This window comes from Chlamydotis macqueenii, chromosome 1 (assembly GCF_036417535.1).
Source record: "Chlamydotis macqueenii isolate bChlMac1 chromosome 1, bChlMac1.mat, whole genome shotgun sequence".
NCBI classification, from domain to species: domain Eukaryota; kingdom Metazoa; phylum Chordata; class Aves; order Otidiformes; family Otididae; genus Chlamydotis; species Chlamydotis macqueenii.
The window spans coordinates 116,495,963-116,516,928 of NC_141556.1; the positions used below are offsets into that span (position 1 = coordinate 116,495,963).

At 37.2% G+C, this 20,966-nt stretch overlaps 1 protein-coding gene across 3 annotated transcripts in view; it reads left to right on the plus strand.

Annotated features, from left to right (window-relative positions):
• The window catches only part of ITSN1 (intersectin 1), a 138,885-nt gene that overhangs the window by 105,249 nt on the left and 12,670 nt on the right, over positions 1-20,966 (plus strand). For all 3 annotated transcript variants that reach the window (XM_086764962.1, XM_086764955.1, XM_086764972.1), the window contains 3 exons: positions 4,709-4,830; positions 7,269-7,386; positions 11,457-11,648. In XM_086764962.1, the coding sequence (XP_086621088.1) occupies positions 4,709-4,830; positions 7,269-7,386; positions 11,457-11,648 (432 nt within the window). The remainder of the gene's footprint in view (positions 1-4,708; positions 4,831-7,268; positions 7,387-11,456; positions 11,649-20,966) is intronic.

Consider the following 20,966-nt stretch of genomic DNA (forward strand, 5'->3'; position numbering starts at 1 on the left):
AGCACGCACCAATCACTAAATAGCGTGTAGCTAGAGAATAAAAATCTCCTTGCTCAAAAATGAATGTAAACTTAATGATAGATTGCTGAACAGACCAGTGGAAATGCCCAAGCCTGCCAGTGCCTCTGAAAATGGTGGTGTGCATTCTTACCCTGTGGTTTTTGCCCAGAATGCCACACAATATGGTATACACAGACTCTGTGAGCTCTTGTGTCTGCTTCTCATTTTTAAGAGCACATACCTTGTATCCACGCTATGTAGCTTACTGCCTGTCAAACCTGATCTTATTGCAGGAGATCATGTTGCAGATTACTTTTTTGTCTAGAAAGAGGTCCCTTGACTCTTAAGGTGGTAGCAGCTGTCCCTCCAAACAGCCATTGTATTTCCAAAGATCATTAGAAAAGTTTATTCTCTGCCACTGGCAGGCATTTGTAAACTTTCCAGAAGACATATCTCTTTTTTATCTCTGTGTATTTACTTGCTTTTGTATCAGAGATTACTTTGCATTGAGCTGAATCAAACAAACTAGGGGATGCTCCATGCTTCGATTCTATCCCTTTCTCTGAGGCTTGTTCAGTTGCACAGTGAGGTGATTCAAGGATATGATCTACTAAATCTTGCCTTATTTCCATACACACACACATGCATATGTATATTTTGTTTTAGGAGGAGGTTTTGCTTTGTCTTGCTGAAGTGATTCACTGTGTAAGTGTATAAGAGTCGGGGAGAGTAGATTGCAGCAGCTCCAACTTCATTTGACTTGTTTTACCTTGGCATATGAGCAATGGGCTGCTCTTGTCTAATCTTACTGATCCATCAATGGAAAGAAAGGCTTGGAAGTAAACTGCTTCTGCCTTTTAAAACTGCCATTTGCATGATTAAAAACAGTTATGTTAATAGATAGAAAGCTAGAGAGAGGCAAACAAGAATAGACATCTGGAAAACCTCTAGAAGTGATACCTAGTAGGAATAATGCGAAGATGCTGGTAGGTCTGGCTGCTTTTTCCATGTGTAGGAGGATGGTGCATGGCAAGACTTCAGTCTGGAGTACCAGCCTTTTATAGTTGCTGGTCTGGATTGAAACTTGCAGTGAAGTAGAGACTGGGGGGATGTTGACAAAAGCTTTTGGAGTTTAAAACAGTTTTGGAACAATCCTGCCTATTTTTCAGCAGGGAGATTCACGGATGTTTTTGCTATAAATGAGCCGCAAGTGCTCAGCCAATGTAAGTGAAATGGTAATGAATGAGGTGAAATATTCCTGTTTATTCTAGAAGCAGCAGGATGAGTGGGTGGGAGTTGGTAACAGTGTGTATTGAAGGGCAAGGGAAAAGAAACTGCTCTCTGTGAATTTGAACACCAATATAAGGACAATTATATCTGTGAGAAGGCATTTATTTCTTTTTTTCTAAAGGTACCTGTTTTAGTAGAGGCCACATTTTTTGGCCTAGACTGTAATTGAATTGAATCTCTTCTCAGTAATTCAATACTCAAATAAATCAAAATTAAAAAGTCCTTCCTGGAAGGAAAGCTATTTCAGTTTTTTAACTTTTTTTTTTTTTTTTTTGCTGAGTTGTTTTGCCTAGCTTTCTGCTTCCGTGGCATGCAAGAGCCAAATGTTGAACTTGTAATTCATATCATAACTTATTTAACACCCAGTCCACAGTAAAAATTCTTTATGCTGCTGGTTGGTGAAAGAGAGGGTATCTGATACCTGGAGCTTTGTAAATCACCATTTTACAGATAAAAATGAGAAATTTCTTGTTCTGAGAGAGATGCAAGATAAAAGATTTTGTGCTCTCAGTATGATATGCTGAATGTTATAATTACTGTGGTAGTGAGAGAGTTTTTTGCCAGATTAAAAAAAAAAAAAAATTGACAACTCCCTCTCGGTTTATTTGCTTCTGTTCATTTTGCTTCCTGAAGGACTTTAGGATTGAGGAATTAATGTGATTCAGTGGAAAAACCTGCAGATGTAGGCAACTTGCAGACTTTCTAGCAGTATAGCCATGTTCCCTGCCAAATAGCTTGCTTGCTTTGCCTTTGTACAGGACAGCCTGTACTGCTGCTGGCTTTTCTCTATGTAAACCTTGCTGCACTCCTGTCATAACCTACTGCATTTTACTTAGAAATTCTTTCTTCTGTCTTCTGCTTTCACATTTTGTGTACTGTCTAAGTTCCAGATTCAGGTTTAAAGCATCTCTCTAGCTCTCAGCTGATGGCTTTTTCATCACCTGTTTGGTTCTACCCTTTCCTGCCTGTTCACCTCTGTGTGCCTCTCTCTCCTCATTGAGTTATCTTGAGTGAGATTCTCCATGTGTCATCATTTGCAGTGACCTCAGATTGCTTGTATCTCTCTGCTTCTTCGTCCTCCTCATGTTGTTCATTTACATCTTGAATGCTTCTCTACCACCATGAGGGTGGTAGAACACTGGACCAGGTTGCCCGGAGAGGTGGTGGATGCCCCATCCCTGGGAACATTCAAAGCCAGGTTGGACGGGGCTCTGAGCAACCTGATCTGGTTGGAGATGTTGCCACTCCTTGCGGGGGTTGGACTAGATGGCCTTTAAAGGTCCCTTCCAACCCTAACGGTTGTATGATTCCATGATTTTTAATTTTCCTAATCATCCTTTTCCTCTAAAGTTTAAGTAAACAATCTGATTGTTTTCCTGGCAGTCTTCAAATCACTTTGTTGTTTCTTCCTGCAACAAAAGCTCCCTCTGTTTCAAGGGAGTTGGCTTGGTGGTTTCCTCTGCCTACAACTGCCTTGTCAATGATTGCTCCCTTTCTCTGCCTTACCAGCAGGCTCCTCTCTCCTTTCCCAGCCTGTGGGTGCTGTGTTGTTACTGAGTGCCTGTGCTGTTTCTCTTGGCCACAGGAAGTTTGGCGCTTGTTGGCAGACAGGGCCAAGCAGGACAGTGCCCAGCACTGTGTTACTTTCTTAGTACAGCTGCCCCATGAGAAAGCTGTGCTTGTTCCCTTCAGTCTCTGTCCATTTTGCTGTTGTTGCTGTGCTGACTGCTAGTCCACCTCGCGCTCACTGTCACATTGCTTTCTGCTGCTTTATAAAGGGACACACTGATGGCAGGTGTGACCATTCTCTGCTTAGCCTTCCAGTGCTAGTGTTTTAGGATAGACTAGATTTGAAAACATATACAAATAGTAATCATAAATGAAAATTAATGATACAGGTTTTTTTAAATCAAGATTTTCAAATAAAAGCTAAAATCTTAAGCAGTGTATTGTGATCAGGTAATTGCTGAGGTTTTAAATTAAGCTGGCTGTCTTTGTGCTGAAGCACTTGAGAAGCATTTCTTTGATCCTGTACTACTGGATCTGCTGTGGGCTTGGTCTGGGATAGTCTTAGACCACAACCATAACCAGTCAGACTCACTGCCTGTATCGACTGTTTGGTGGTCCCCAATTTTATTTCATGCATTGCCAAGTGAAAACCTCCTTTGTCTTAAACACAGGATCAGAATTTTCTATACCAGGAAAGGTTTTTCATAAAATAAAAAAAAAAAAAAAACGACAAATTCCCTATCCCCTCCTAAAAAAAAAACAACCCTAGATCATTCTGTTAAGGAGTATACTTAAGTGATGAATGACTGCATGCTGGGATCCTGAAGTGGAGTTTTCAGCAGTAACAACACTATTTTTGTGCTGGTTTGGATGTCTGAGACACTTTACAACTAAATTAAGGCTAAAAAAAAAAAATTCCCCACAGATTCCTCCTAACTCATGACTAAAAAGGGACTACGTAAATGTAGCAGCCTACAAGGTTTAGCTTACCAAAAGCTAAAAAGTTCCCAAATCTACCATTTTTTGTTTACAAAAGGTCCCCAATAATCATAATATTAAACATATTCTCTATAACTCTAAACATGATTGTATGGCATGCTAAACCTGACTTAAAATTTATCAGTAGGACATCGAAATACGTACAGCTGGTTATAAGCTTCAGACTGGTTAAAAAAAAAATGGGTTAACCCTGCCAGAATTTGGTTACTAAGTTATCATCTGTCTTTTCACAACCACTGCAAAATGGAGTAAGCGGCATTGTCATCTTTGGCTCATTTAACAGAGAGATAATTGTGAGCTCACGGTTACTCTGTGTCAGATTCGTGCAGGTAGGTGATCCAATAAGGCACTGGTTTCATATTAATGTTAATGCAATAAAGATTTCAAAATAAATCCTGTTTATTACATTTTTAAAACTTTTTTTGCCTAGTCTGGTGGTGAGAAATTTTCTGCAGGCCTTCATTAGTTTGCACCTCTGTTACTGCAACATCTTCATCTTATTGTCATCAACATGTATCCCCTCTTCTTAGGGAGCTTAGTCCAAACTGATGCTACAAAAATGTAGTTATTGGAAAACAGTATTACAACACTTGAGTTTAAAAGCCACGTAGCTCTAATGATGGTCGTTATTCTTCTTCTCTATTCCAGTTTTTTTTATATCTTACCCTTAGAGCTGCTGCACCTCTGGTTTATTCCTGTAGTGCTGTGAACTTCTGATCTGTTTTATAATTACCGTATGTTTTCACAGAACTATATGAATACATAACAATTTAATGGAAGGAAATACAAAATTCATATACTGTGCCAGTGATAATAGCAGAGTCAATGTTGTATCGAATGTGTTCAAGCTTTTCCAAATTAACCTTTTTTTTTTATTATTTTTTTTTTTTATTTTCCCCCACTTCAACAGAAATTGCCCAAGTTATTGCCTCTTACACAGCAACGGGTCCAGAACAGCTTACTCTTGCTCCTGGTCAGTTGATTCTTATCAGAAAGAAGAATCCAGGTGGCTGGTGGGAAGGAGAGCTCCAAGTTAGTTATCATTTTTTTGAAATAAAATGCCATGTAAAAGAAAAAAATCATAATTTTTAATAGTTCGAATTTGTGAATGTGTAAATGATAAATAATTTTGAAAATGTTTTGCAATTAAGTGTTTACAAATGAAATGCTTTTACAAAAATATATATACATTTCAATTCCTTGAAATGAAAATAACTTTGGAGGACAGCAGGAGGAAGCCATTTTGCCTCATTTTAAGTTAAGGATACCCTTCTCATGACTCAGACTCAGCCAGAAGTCCCCTCCCTTGTACATTTTCCTGGAGGCCCTTCACGTATAAGAAAGGAGTGGATTTTAGGGTCTATTGTTTTGACTGCTTTTGAATTTTCCTAGCCCTGTGCCCAGTAGTCATCTTCATGTGTGCAAAAAAGCCGTTGTCAGGTGGTGGGGAAAACCAGCCGTGCAACAAGAGTGCATGTCTTTTGAGGAGAAATAATCTTCCCGGATTGCTCTGATTTTCATTCTCACTAGTCTTTATGTTACTACTAACTTGTAGCTTTAAAGAGTCTCACATTAAATGTATTTTAAGATAGAAAATAAGCTTCACTGGGCAAGATCTATCACATGTACCACTTAGCAGCTACTGTGAGGGTTTTTAAAAAATGAATTTTTGGTTATGTAAATACTCATACGTATCTTTGGATACCTTACTATCTTATGTATGTTTCTTCATTAGTAGTCCCCTACTTCTTCTTTTCGTTCTTCTGTTCCAACAGTGTAATACTGGTTCTTGCCCCTTTGTTATGGGAGCACAAAGGCTAATGCAGCAGTATGGTGAAACGGATTGAGGAATTGATTAAAAATAAAAGCAGCACCCCACTCCTCCTTTCCCCCCGCCCCCTAAAAAGGTAGTGAAGTTATGACAAGATTTGGCATAGAACACTAATAGTAACTTTTCTTTATGCATTTAATTTCAAAGTGGCAGATTTTGTAGAAGTATATGTACAGTTCAGTAAATTTTGATCATACTTATCTTAGGGGTCAGAGTGAAGGTAAGATAAGGCAAGTGTGTTTTAAGGTTTAATGCAATATTACGGACCATCTTAAAATGAATGATCTAGATACACTTCAGATCAAATGCTCTCTTTTCCACTTAAAAAAAAAAAGAGAAGGAAGTAGTTAAAGAATAGTAAACGTTAGATTACTTTTTTCCACCAAAATTAACATCTGTTTTGTTTTTATAGGCAAATTTCTACATGCTTAAAATTCCAGCCTTATCCTAACAACACAAAAACAGAATAAGTAGTTAAAGTAATTCTTAACATAGATTTAGAAGCTAGGATTTGATATGAAGTTTTAGAATAACCTTTCTTACAGTAAGGATTTTTCTTCTGATTTTATTTGCAATGAACAATACAGTTGGTGAAATAACAGGATGCGGTTTTTGTCAAATTCTTATCCTGCTTTGATGGCAGAAGCTTTATCACACTGGATGGGACCTGCAGTTCCTCTGCGCCAATAGCCTGTGTCTGACAGTGCCTAGTTGCAGCTGTGTTACAAGCTGTAGAGTGCTGCTCTAGGACTGGTGCATGGAAACCTGCTGCTCTCAGGACGCACACATGGACCACACACACGCTAATACATGTGTGCACCATGTTTTCCTACTGATGTTCTCTGATTAGATAGGTATGAGAACATCTGGTGTACTTTCCAAAACCTTAACATCTGTTAATTAGGATCATTTGGACAGTGTCTATCCATATGTACTTGTAGTTGCCAAAGCTTAATTTTTGTTTGATTGGAATTTGGCTTTGGGATATTGCATTTGAATCCAAACTTTACCCATTTTTTTTTTCTTGCCATAATGTTTTGTTGTTCTTTTAGCACTTGGTTAATGTGACATATGTTTATATTCTGTCTGTTTTCTGGGCAGGAGAGACTATTAAAAAGTTTAGGTAGTTTAATTAAAATAAAAGAGGTGATCTGGATTCTTAATATATACTTAAACTATCACAATCTATGTATCTATTTAAATGCAATTCTTTGCATACGCAAAAAGCATTTTAGTGCTGCCACTCATTAATGCAATAGCTAGCCTACTATTCTAGAGTTATGACTTAAACAGAATCAAGAAAAATCTTTCAGAAGGATCAGGGTTGTAGTATTAATTATAAAGCACACAAAACAGGAACACCGTTAAGTGAAAAATCACTCAAATTAGTAGTAAATAACTACTGTTTAGATATTATAAACTGCTGCTTATGTATTTTAAAAGCTTACTTCACATAATGGAAGTATCAATATTAAACTATTGCCACAAAAAAATAGCTCACTTTTTTTCTTATAAAATAGATTTTTCTTATTCTAAAATAGTCAGTGTGACTGCAGGTAGTTAAAATACTGGCTGAATTACCTTGTCTAAGGATCTATTGATGTGCTTAATCCTCTTAAAAGAATTGGTTTTTTACTAGGCACGAGGGAAAAAACGGCAGATAGGATGGTTCCCTGCTAATTACGTAAAACTTTTGAGCCCTGGTACCAGTAAAACTACACCAACCGAGCTACCTAAATCAACAGCATTACCTTCAGGTAAGCAATGCAGTTGCATTAACAAAGTTGCTTTTGTAATGTGTGTCGTTTACAAAAGGACTTCTAAAAATAATTGTGGACATTCAGTAGGATATTAAGTATCTGTTATACTAGTCACTTTGGTTAAATTCTTAATTTTTTTTTCTGTTAAATGAGAAAAACATACAATTGGTCTGTATATTTATGGTGGTAGTCTCTCAGGTATGAACTGGTGAGCGCTAAAAAGCCATCTGTGGCATTAAATCTTAGAGTAAAACATTCAAATTATCAGTCCTATTTGTTTGCACTAATTGTAGTAAAGGAGTTTGTAAAAGTTCAGGGTAGTCCATGGGCTTAGCAGTTGAGGCATGTCTCATTCATAACCTTTTATTTTTTTATAAGGGGAAGTGTGAGAAAACCACTCAAATGAAGATGTAGCTTTTTGTCCTGTATAGCTACTTACTTTAAGGTTTATGAAAGGACACAAGAGCAATAAACCATCATATTTTAAAAATTATTTGCTACAGATCCACTACAGGCAGTATCAAACAGTCCCATCAGTCTACTGCAAGGTATAAAGCCAGGCAGAAGACTGGGAACAAAAAGTTTGTTCCTCGTGACTGTTTCAGTCTTGAACCATTTTGGACTTGTGAGTTGGTGTAGTACTAAGTAAAGAGGATTCTTGTCTAACAAAACCATGTAGAATGGATGTATTTTCTTCCATAAACCAAAGACTTGACATGGTTGTCTATCATCTGTTTAGATTTAGTTGGGAGTGGCAGGGGGCAAAAGCTTGCTGTTTCCCCAGGGCTTTTTTTTTTTTGACTGTTTGTCATTAAAATGACAAAATGAGATAAATGTTTCTAAATGAAAAATGGTAGTGAGCATAGTATTCTCCTTTAAATATGAACGAAGGATTACCATGCAGTTTATGGAACTAGAATAAAATACTCAGGTATTAGCTTCATATGTCATTGTTATAAATAAAAGTACCATAGCAGAGAAGGCAGGTGTTATAAATGGTGCTAGCTGGCTCCTTTGATGGTAGTCATAAAGATGCAGAAAATCAGACTTCTATAAAGACTGATGACTTTGGGTCCTGCAGTTAAAATGGTAACTCAGCATTCAGACACATACTTTTAGAAGGCAGTATGATGGGATTTATTTATTTATTTTTAAAAACATTATTTCAGGTTTGACAGTCTGGGACCTTTCACACATGCTAATAAAGCTTTTACACAATAAACTTTTTAGCACTTTTTTCATTGCTTACAGAACATCAAAATCTTAATGACATTAATTTTTATTGAATTCAACTTTTTTATAGACCTTTCATTTTGGAGGGTGAGAAGAAGAATCTTGTCTTTGCATTATGCTAGATGACCTCACTATAACTGTGTGGTTAATGTAAGAAGTTAAGAGATTAATGCTGGAGAAGCATCTTCATAGTGTATGTTAATGGCGAGGCTTACTATAGCAAAACACATGGAAAAGCCTGAAGAAAACCATCTACAAGGGTGGAATAATGCCCAAGGTGGTGCATTATGAAGGGTCTGAGAGTGTGTCATTACTGTCTGGGTTTTGAAAGTAGGGGATCCATCAGATCACAGTATTATCAAAGCCTTTGTTCCTTTTATAATTTTGTTTTGATGTATATGCTCTCAGTCTGTCATACTGTAATGCAAACTGCATGACTTGAAAAACTTTTTAAAAAATTCTGTTGCATGGATACTTTTGCTTTATACTTTGAGATTTTCTTAATTTCTGACTGCTTTGTGTGTGTTCCTTTCTAAACTTGTCATGAATGTGTCCTTCCTGATGTTGAGAAATGAAAAGAACTGTTCCTGCTACTTGGAGCTAGTCAGGCATAAGGAAGTTCACAATATAAGAATAATAGGAAACGTGTTTCAACCATTCTGCTTAATTAAAGAAAGACAGATGGTACTGATCATGAGTGTTGCATGAGAACCTGGATTCCCTCTGCCATTGCAGTAGAACTGGTATTAGTCAATACACAATCTTTCTAAAAAGGAAGCAAATGGCTGAAAAGTACTGGAACTCAGAGAAGGTAGGCTGTAGCTTGCTTCTGTAGTTAGTAATGGCTTTTGGATTTTAAAATAAATGAAGAACTTTCTTGCTGGGACCTACTGTAAGAGCTTCCTATATAGGACTAAGGTGTATTCTGAGCTTTGTGACCAAGTGTAGATAAGATCAAGATGAGGTCACTGCTGCAGGTTCAATTGAGGAGTCTCATCTCTTCAAGAATTCTCTCAAATTACCTTCCCAAGTTCAAGGTGATTCTTGGAATCCCATTAGACTATTTAGGTATTCTGATGATAGTACTGGACAGCACCAGATTTCATAAAATTCTCTGAAGTAGAAGAGAATGATCTGAATGCAAAGTTTTTGAAAGAAATTAACTCTAGAATGGGTTACAAATCTGTTAATGTGCGTATTGTATTCAGGTATGGTCTAGCTTTAAACTTTTTATCGTTCTTGATGTTAGTAAAAACCTATAAACCTGAAACAAAAATGCTGTAAAACAGATTCATAGGTCTTTAAAGTGAAATGTGAATATCAATGGTGTTCATACATTTGAATTTGTGTTAGCACAAAACTACCTAAACTGGGAACGCATCATAATATACATTCCTGTAGAAATGCTGGTTTATCTCCAGTATTCCGGGGAAACGTACACTTTGTTTAGTTGGTATATTAGGTGTGATAAATGACAGTGAGTGCCCAGTTATTTTTATTTCTACTTATTATATTTTTCTTCCTTTTGTACCTAACAAAGCTAAATATTGAGATATACGTGGAGGCCTTGTTAATGTGGAGTTTATTTGATTATGACGTTTGTGAACAGGCACAAAGTATTAACTGAAAGGAGTTGAATAATTTCCGAAATATAAGTTCTAAAAAGGGAGAGGACTATCTGACAACTTTAAATACATTACTAGCTGAGTACAAGAATGAAAATACAAGAAAATTGTAGGCTGAATATAGAGAGAACCCGACAGCAAGGCTAATTAGATAGAAGTCTTGTGTCTTAAGGCAAAATACCAGAAGCCCTGTGACTTGGCATATAGAAAACATCAGAGAAATAGAGGAAATTATATATTTAAATGAACAGTCCTGCTGCTTTAGAGAATTAAGAAAATGGTTCTATTATAATTGATCAGAAACTGCTGTATCCTGAGAACCAGTCAGATTTGATGAGTTTCACAGTAAGGAAATAGAAAATACGCTGCTGGAAGTGGTCTCATGGTGCCAGAAGGGCAGCTGAAATGGCCTAGAATGCTTTTTATTGTTCTCACCCTTTCCAAGATCTTTGTGTTCCTAACGTCTCGGTGTTGTACAAAGGTATCACCATTGGCTTTCTCTTGAATTATAGAGTGGTGTTGAGCATGTCCATGCTAAATTAGAAAAGACTGCCTTTTTCAGGCTTCAGGTAATGGAGCTTAAAATGTTTCCCAGACTTTTCTGTCCATTGACCAGTTCTGTTGGAAAGGATACTTTTCAGAACAGGTTGGTGAGGATGCAAAATGCTATTTTTATAAATGTACAACAATTTGGTGCTTTGCAGGGGCGCAGAATAGATATATGTAAAGCGAAAAGGAAGTGTGAGTAGAAAGCTAACATAGTGTTTGACTTTTTGCTAAGATTTTTTATTTTTTTCCAGTAGTCTTCTACTGTTTGAGCACTCTCAAACCAAAACATCTTGGGTACAGTTCCAGGCAGGTTACACTGTTCTCTGTTTGCACTGCTGTGCTCTGCCCTTCCTACTGTGATCTTGACACCACAGCAAGCTGACAGAGAGAGCAGCACTGCTAGAAAAGTTTTTTTGTTTGTTTTTTTGTTGTTGTTGTTGTTGTGGTTTTTGTTTTTTTTTTCATCACATTGAGCCAATTTGTTGACGGTTCAGCTAAGCACTGGTACAGGGGACACAGGAGAGAGGGGCAGGACCGATTCAGATCAGCATAGACTCGGAACTATACTGTGACATCTGTAGCGTTTGTAGTTGGTTTATGCATAGCTTATATTTTGCTGAAACATTAGCAGCGTGACAGACCTCTTCCTTTGTCTTACAGTGTGCCAAGTAATTGGCATGTATGACTACACCGCACAGAATGATGATGAGCTAGCCTTCAATAAAGGCCAGATTATAAACGTCCTTAACAAGGAAGACCCAGACTGGTGGAAAGGGGAGGTGAATGGACAAGTGGGTCTCTTTCCATCCAACTATGTGAAGCTGACAACAGACATGGACCCAAGCCAGCAATGTAAGTGACCCTCTCTGCTGCCGTGCTGTGATTATTTGTGTAGTACTTTTAAGACGAAACATGCAGCATTGCTGTGATTCTGCTGTGGTTTGCAGAACTCAAAGCTTCACCACTGCTGCACTTGTCAAAGTCTCTTTGAAGACCTTCTGTAATGCAAACCTTATTTTATGTTTGTTTTATTTTTAGTTCCCATCCCCTTTGTAGCATGTTACCCTTTATCATTTTTGCACCATGCTGTTTACATGCCTGACTCATTTTCCTAGCTTGAATTTGCTCATTGTTTTGTTTTGCTTATGTGTTGTTTTCCTCCTTTTTCTAGGAATCATATGTTGTCCATCCCCCACTCAGGCTTGAAAGTCCTCAAAGAGACCCACTATCCCATATCACTGCCCAGAGGGATGATGGGAGATGCAGCCTTGATCATGTGGCTTCCAGCATGATCATCTACTGCCTTCTGAGTAGAAGAACACACTGCAGAGCAGTTTACCTCATTTTACATTAGTTGCATGTAATCACAATGTTTGAGTTAAATACCTACAGATACAGACGCAAAATTAAAATGAAACAAAAAACACAAAAAAAATCAGAGGATAGTGGGTCCTTTTGTGGCTTTCATAGTTACCAAACTAATTTTTCCACCTTTGCACAGGTGCTTTCAGTAGTTTTAAAATTATTTTTAAATATATATTTTAGACTTTTAAAGGAAAAGTGTAAATTAAATTTCTTCATTGCAATTTTGTTTGTGCAAAAAGACCCACTATCAAGGAATGCTGCATGTGCTATTAAAATTGTTCCAAATGTCCATAAATTTGAGACTTTATGTATCTTTCTTTTTTATTGTTCACTTGTCCGGTGTTGTCAATATGTCTTCTTTTTTTTTTCTTTTATTTTTTTTTTAATTACAAAAGAACAGAAGGAGTTAAATCAGTTTAAGGATCTTTAAATGTGCCCAATTACAGATAAGATATTTTGTTGTAGTTGTTGTACTGTATGTATCAGGTGTTCCTTGTTGAGTGTGTAATACATTGTGGAGAGAAGAAATTAACTTCCTTCCAATGCAAGAGATATTAACCTTGCATACTGTTGTTATCCCAGTTATGTTACTTTTATTTTGCACATTACTTGTAGCTGCATACAGTTAGAGAACATCCTGGTTTGTGTTTGTCTCAGATGTTTCATTTTTTGCATTTTCAAATCAATAGAATGCTACATTCATGTGGGATTTGAGAATTAACTTCTTTATTTTCATCTTGGTTACGTGAAGTTTGATTTCTCATTTTTACTTTCTTACGACTATGGAACAACACATTTTGAACAATAATTTTCCTGACAAGAAAGAATGTATAGAAATATCTCCCTGCAATTAATTTTCAATGTTTACATTTTTTTAAACTAGACTGTGGAATTTATACAAATTAATATTAAACGGAGCTTACAGTCAAGTTTATGTAGTAGATGTGCTGTAGCTAAGCCGTGTTTGTCTTTCCAGCATTAGTTACAAGCTCTTGATGAAATGCCTGGTGCTGTCAGTGCAGAAACCCTCTCTTCCCAATGCCTCAAGCACAATATAGCCGTTCTACTAATTACTTTACCATTTAGTTATGTTCTGGTTTATGTATTTCATTTATTTCTAAATCTCATGCTGGCAGTGTTGTAGCGTTTCTAGTCCTACCCCATCTCCCTCCATCTGACCCGTCACGCGGTGCAAGGAACAAGTGAAGCTCCTTATTCAATTGCACTTCAGTATTTCATCAATATGAATGTAAATTATATAAATATATAAAAACCTGCAGCTTTAACAACTGTAATACAGCCTTTAAAATTAGTTACATGTATAGATAATTAAATTCTTCATATAAAAGATAGACTAAAATGTGTTTGTTGTCTTGTTGCTGTGTACACATAGAATTCACCAAGTGGCATTAGTGCATGTAATGAATTTGCCACCAGAATAGCCTGAAGCCCACCTGTTTAATTTCAAAATGACACTTGTCTCATTTCTTTGAATACTTTTTCAATATAATTATGCAGATTGATCATGACTATCTGCAACCTTTTGCACCTTTCTTTCTCTATTCAGTGGTTTCTACATGTTACAAATCAGTTGAGATTTTTTTGACACTACACTGGTAGATTCTTTGTTGTTTTACCATGGGTTTACATTGACTTAGGCTCTGTGTTTTGTGCCAGAAGCTCTAGTCTTAAAACATGCACGATTGCACAGATTTTCTTTCTTTTTAGGATAGTATTTAACATGCACAAATTTTTCCTTTATACTCTGCCATTAAAAACAAATAAAAATTTCTTATCCATTATAGCCACTTGCTGAAAAATATGCTGCCTGGTATGATAGAAATTGAGCAGAACGTAATACTTGTGATTTTCAGTGTCCATTGTTTTGCTTACTGAGGGTGATGTAGCCAGCTTTTACTCCACTATTTCAATACTTTGTGTATTAAAATGTTATTTTAGTGAAAGGATATCTCTATTTTCCCATAATGAACTGTTGTGTTGAAAGATTTATAACTTGACTAAAAGCATTTGTCCCAAGGGACACTTTGTTTTTTATGACTTCAGGCCAGAAACATACTTTCTCCAAATATTGAAATATTGACAATACTTTGGATATAGGGATTCAGATGCTGCTTTTTTTTTTCCATGAAATCAAGTAAGAAAAAAAAAAAAATAAAGCTGTTATAATGATCCGCAGGCTACCTGTTTCCTAACATCCTTCTTTATGATGCCAAGAGTGATGGCTCCAAGACTTCCAAGGCTAAAAGACTTCCAAAATCACAGTGCTCTAAAAGTTCCTGGGGTCAGTTTTCGGCTGAAGTGAAAAGAACAGCCTGGAGTTGTCTCTCTGTAGACACACACACCGCAGACACACACTGGTGTATGTTGTGCCAGGACTCCTCATACAGAAGAGTACTGTGTATTGCTCAACAGAGCAGCAGCTTTATCAATCAGTCTGTTGTTGAGGATAGTTAACTCGCAAAAACCGAAAAACACATTTAAAATGTCCTAGACAAAGACATTAAAACCATCGTGGCTTAAATCGACACATATTGTTGAAATACCGATCATGTTTATTTAGTCAATTATTAAAGTTCTTAAGTGTACTACTGTAGCTTGGCATGGTAGTGTTCAATCTATTCTTTCCCTTGAGCAGCAGGGAACAAGATACTGCACTTACTCTTTCTTAGATGTCTGAAATTTTGGTTTTATATATACATACATATATATATATATATATGAAAAAGGGCATATGAAAGCAATTCTTTAATAAAGAAAACTGATTATTTCCATAAAATATTAGTTTTTCAGGGTTGTGTCTCAATCCACTTTTGACTCTCTCTCCTCCTTCCTGGTTCATCTGAAAAGATCTTTAACCTCCTAAGGCACACAATCCCCTCCCAAAGCCCCAGATCTGGACTGCAGCAAACAAACCTGTTTCCAAAAAACCCTTGTCTCCTGTGATGGAAATGTGCCCACACTCTTGTTTCCCCTGTCCCAGTCAAGGCTGAAACAAGATTTTCATAGACAAAACAAGAAACCATTCAGATTACTTCTTATTTCATTTGTATTTTAAGTTAACATTAAGAAAAAGAGCAGTCTCACTGCTTCCTGGTCAATTTAATGCATTCTTTCTATTAATTTTTGTTTGCCAAGTACCTTTTCCCTTTGCACGGGAGCTCCAGAAGAGGAGCTGTCACTTGAGGGATGTAGAGGGCAGTGGATTTAGAGACCACTTCAAGTGTGGTGGTGGGGTTTTTTGTTCACAGGTTTCTTTGTTTACCTTATGAATAATTTCCTCTGTATTCAGCTACTGAAGAGGGAATTCCATGAATGTTTTTTTCAGGGGATTTGTTAATTTCAATTCCAATGCTTTAAATCTGTCCAAAAAAACTCGGACTCTAAGATACGGGTTTATCCAGAGTGCTTTGCTTTTTGTTCGGGATCAGTTTTATTTAATTCTCAGTTCTTTTGGAGCTTCGGTGGCATGTCTTTCAGTCCCAGTGAGCTCACAGAACACATTTGTAAATGGCCTATTGCCTTCCCACAAGGCAGCAAAATAACTGCATGTTCTGTTTTTGTTCTCTGGTTTTCAAGCAGTTCTTTTTAGTTCTTTGTGATTATTGACTCCAGCTATTTAACTTCTTGTTAAATAGCTCCTTATATGCAGTCCTCTTCTGATGACAATAAATGGCTTATTTTAAACTTTTTTTTTTTTTTTTTGGATGGCTTCAGTATGGTCAGCGACAATATAGCTCGAGTATTGTTTAATCAGTTGAATTGCAAGCTAAGTGCCTGCACACAGACAACTGCTGCTACTTAGCTAAAGAGAGAGCGCTAAGGTGACTTTTTGATTCCAAACCCTGGAAGAATGTTTTCAGAAAATTGTCCTGGATGCAGTTAAAAACATGAATTATTTCACAAAGGCTTCATTTCCTGTGTGTAGACTTTATGGGCCTTTATGGGACTTTATGTTTGATAGCTTGCAAAGGAGTACTTTACCATGAATAAGGATTCGTTTCGGATTATTGTCCATGTAAGGAGAAATCGTGAGAATTATTTTCCCTGGCATAACCTAGTAATGTTAATAGTATGTCTAAACATAATTCTGATATACAAAACCACAACAAAAAAAACCAAATTTCTGTAGCTTATTACAGCAAGTTTCATAGTTGTTTCATTCCCCTCTCCTCTCCTTTCCATACGTCTTAATTTGGAAATCTCTTTTAAAAAAAAACCAAAAACAAAAAAAAACCAACCCAGGAAGTAGCCCTGTAGCCCTGTAGTGCTTCTCCTCAGCACAAGAATTCAGATTGCAATGTCCCTGTAAAGCTGGAAACTAATTTGAATCAAACCTGTAACCCTTCTTCTATAACGTCTATTAATCCTGTGGAGCAGTACAGAATATGAGGCCAGATTTTAGAACAAGTTTAATCTTGTGGAGTAACTTTAATTAAGCATTTCATGGAAAAGGTAGGTGTTAGTGTCCATAGGTGAAAAGATGTTTATACCTGAGGCAGCTGTCCTACAGCATGTGAGCGTAGAGCTTTTAGGTGTTGGATTCCCTGTGGCCTTGCAGTGCTCCTTGATCACAGGATTTGGCTCCATTTTCTAGCCCAAGTTTCTCATTTGTTTCTTCATGCCCTGCCTATCTTTTTGTGTCTAACCCCTCTGCAGCAGCTGGCTCTAGCAGCGAGAAGGAAGCTCTGCACCCATATGTCCTTCACTTCCCAGCTTCTTTCTTTGGTCTGTCCACGTACCAGTTTGTGCCCCTAGAGTAGCTGATCTGATGCTGCCAGGTCAGCTGGTACTCATGATGCGCAGCTGTGGACTGGTGCCAGCGCTAGCAGAGTGCTGGTCTGAACTGGGCTCAAATCAGTGTCACAGATAAAGGTTCTCTGTGCCCTGGCCTAGGTGGCCGAAACCGGATTCATCTTTTCTCCATTGCATTCACAGTGCCAAGTGTAGTTTTTTTTCTGCTGAATTGCTTCATATGTTGGATCCAAATAAGTATTAAAATAAATCTGATTTGATTCCTTCATTTTAATCCTTCTGAGTGAGGGAAGATCTGAAGCCAGGAAAGATGATGGCTGGAGGACTGCCCAAGAAAATGAAAACAAAACCAAGAAATTGTATTTTAACTTTTATAATACTACATTTAGTTACCACATTCCTGACTCCAAGTGAAATACCTATACAGCATCTTTATTTTTGTGGGAGAGAATGTAAAATTGGACTGTGCAGTTCCTTTGGCTTGGATCTGTGGCTGATGCTCCTGACTGATTTGCTGTTACTGCACAGTAAGCCGTCAGGGCTCAAGATAGGTCCTGGCTCATAGTTCAGAGGTGAGATTTAAAGTTATCTGATGTGAATAAACCAGTCCAGGAAACAGTTATCTCAGCCAACTTGTATTTTTAGATGCATCCATGCCCTCACGTGTAGGGTTTTATTCTCTACAAGCAGATTCTGGGAAGGGAGTGGTAGACGTGTTCTGTTTTTTTCTGAAAGGATTTAGTAGGTTTCCTTCCCAACTGTCTCACCTTTCTCCTTTACCTCCTTCCCTTGATTGAATACGAAAACATTTTTTTTCATAGAAACTAAGGTATTAACCTGAAACTCTGCAGAAAGATTTTGCTATTGCAAAATGAAGGTGATGGCACTGTATCACAAGTATATGATGTTGAAGACTACAAAACTTGCCTTTAGCACTTAGGCATTCTAGTTCTAGAATTTAGGAGAAAAAAAAAGAAAATTTAAACGGTTACAAAAGGTCCTTGTGTCTGTTGCTTGGCCTGTGTAGATTGGCAGTGGCAATTTCTCCATCTGGTAATAGCTGACTGGTGTGAACAGGAGGAGAAGGCACATGTGTTGGTGGTGTCTGGTCTTGGCAAAAACAAAGTAATGCTTAATATTTTGCAAGTGAGACTTCCCAGACTTGTTTCTAGATCCTGCTTCCATTTGTCCCAGAGGAAAACGCTCTGCTCTACCAATAAACTTCACTAGTCCAGTTGAGAAATTACAAACATGATGAAAATGTTGAAAATACCTGTGAAAGAGGATTTTTGCATCACAGAAGCTTGAGATTGAGATATCTGCTTGATCACCAGACTCTGCACTGTCCTCAGCAAAAGCTTGAGATGATAGTCTCTCTGTTGGAGGGTCTATCCCCACAAGATACTTAGGGGAAATTGGTGGTTGCGTCTGAAGCTAGTTGTTAAGAAGACTGAATGGTGAAATGCTGTAATTTGAGTGAAGGTGCCAGGAGTGCTGTTTGTCCCTTCTTAAGATTTTGGAGGAAAACTGTGACATAATTTTTTACTACTTCTGGTTCCCTATAATAGAAGAGATTCCTCTCTGCTGGGATCTTGTTATTACAGACTGGGCCAGCAAAAGGTTTACAGTGAAATCTCATGTGGTTTAGAAAATCTCCCCGAATTAGAAGAAATCGGAAGTTGTGCCCATGTACGTAGATCTGTGAGTTTAAAAAGCAGCATCTCTTGCTCATTGCTTTCAAGCTTAGTGGCTTGTAAGACCCATATTTTCAGGGCTGACTTTGTAAGGAAAAGGAACAGGATTACTTCTTAGAACGATATTAGAAATTATTTTTTACGTTTTTAGAATCCCTTAGTCCTACAAGTCCCATGGTGATAAGAGGTCAGAGCAGGAATTTTGAGTTACAGAAGTTGTGTGTTGGTTCTGTAAGTCCAAACAGAGTAACCAGTGTGGTGAGCCTGTGCGAATGCCTCTGCTTGGGGTCCTACTGGTTATTAAATTAAAGGCCAGAAATTTGTGTATTCACAGTACTGAGAACATACCAAGTTAGCTATTGTAATTTCCCCATTCTTTTCTGAGTTTACTAGTTTACTAGCTACTGTTTGTAGCTCAGGATTCAAATTCAGCACCTTCCAGATGGGATCCAACACTTAATTTCTTAGAGCAGAAGAGAAAATGTGAAAGAATGGGGCACTCAGGAACTGAAAAGACAAGTGCCCGTGCCTGATTTTAAGTATGCAGGGCTGTATGCACGAAGAGCTATCTGTGTGCTTTAAGTTAGAAACATTAACTGGTTCTACGATGAGGTAAGGTCCCATACTTTATCCACAGCAGAGCTTTCCCATCTGTTAGTGGAAACATCTGACATCTCGACATCTGTCGAGCCCCTAGCAGGAGTCTCTTTTAATGACTTGAATTCATGAATGATATTATTACAGCTGCAAGTGGAATTTGGAAGTTCATAAAAGTACTTCGCACAGTACTTTGGCGTCCATGAAAAACTAGCTAGAGCCCAATGGCCTGACATTGCCCCTTGGAAAGGAACCCAGTTCTTCTTTGATGTTTTTAATACAAAGACAAGAAAAGACTTACTACTTGTGCACCTCATGAAGAAAATTCCGTATCAGAAAAGTGCCTCCTGCATATTCTGCTCAGACTGAAGCAGAAACTTTTCCCAATTATTTAGTGTTCAAGAGCAGGCCCTTTGTTGAAGTTCCGTGTAGCCCATTTACGTCCCAGTTGGCTGGCTGTCAAGCTAGCTGCTAAAATATATTCTGATTTAAAATGTTAAATGCTTCCTCTGAAGGGCTGGTGGTTGGAAACCACACTTCAAACCAAGGTCATCAGCGTATTTGAAAAGTTAACTTCCCCAGTCTCTGGAGAAAAATAATTGAACACTTTACTCACTTTTAATGAAGCTGACAGTGCATGGGGAGAACTAATTCTGTTTATTTTACCTCTGATTTACATGATAACTAAGAAAATGCTCTGAAAGCAGCCATTTATTAAACAGAAATGAAACTTTTTATTTTTAAGTGTGCCGAGTGCTTTGATTATTTTGGCATAAAAGTGATAATTCTCAAAACCTACTTTTTATTTCAAGCAAAGTTTCAGCTGCATCTTCTAAAGGACTGCAATGTACTGTCTCTCAAAGGAGCGTTATCAATATGCTTATGCTTCCAATCCGATCTATTCTCAGCTTCTTAATCATAAACTAACTCGACTGTCTGTATCCACTTTTTTTTTTTAAAATAATTTCTAAGTCTAATCCATCATTACCTTATTAGGATCACAGATTAGTTGAAGCAGAAACTGGAAGATAGTCCATGAAAAACTTAACGCTGATACATGCAGACCTTGCTAGTGGCATACCGCAGAATCAGCTCCTGAATTACATTCAGGAAGCTAAAAATGCGGGAAATACTATCAAAGTATTAACTTTATATGCAAAGAACTGAAGGCGTTGTCTGGGGTGTGATATGATTAGGAGCATTTGAGAACATCTGATCTAAAAACTCCTGTCAGATCTCAGTAGGTTGATGTCATTGTTGATGCTTGTGAAAAATGTTAAAAAAAAAAAAAAAAAAAAATCCTTGACCATTTAAAACCCCATGAAGTGAAGGTCTCCTTGAATATTTTTTTGGTCAGAACTCTTTCCATAAGGAAAGTCAGTTTCTGTGGGGAATATATTTGCCTATACTTTGCTGAGTGTTATAGGAAATAATTAAACTGAAGAATTTTCATTGCGTAGAAATAGTTGTAAATAGTGCATTTTTAAAACAAAAAATTTTAAACCTGTTTGAAAGCACCTTTCCTTTTTGAAATACCTTTTATTTTATGCAGAATAGTAATAAAAATAGTGTTAAAAGTGAAACTGTAAGAAAACATTCTGCTTGGTGGTCTCAGAAGTTAATTAAGCTCAGTAAAAAAATATGAGCTTACGGAAAAATTTGTAATTAACTGTTCTAGTGTAGTTCAAAATAGAAAATAAAAATTGAGATTCTAGAATTTATTTTAAAAATCTAACATCTG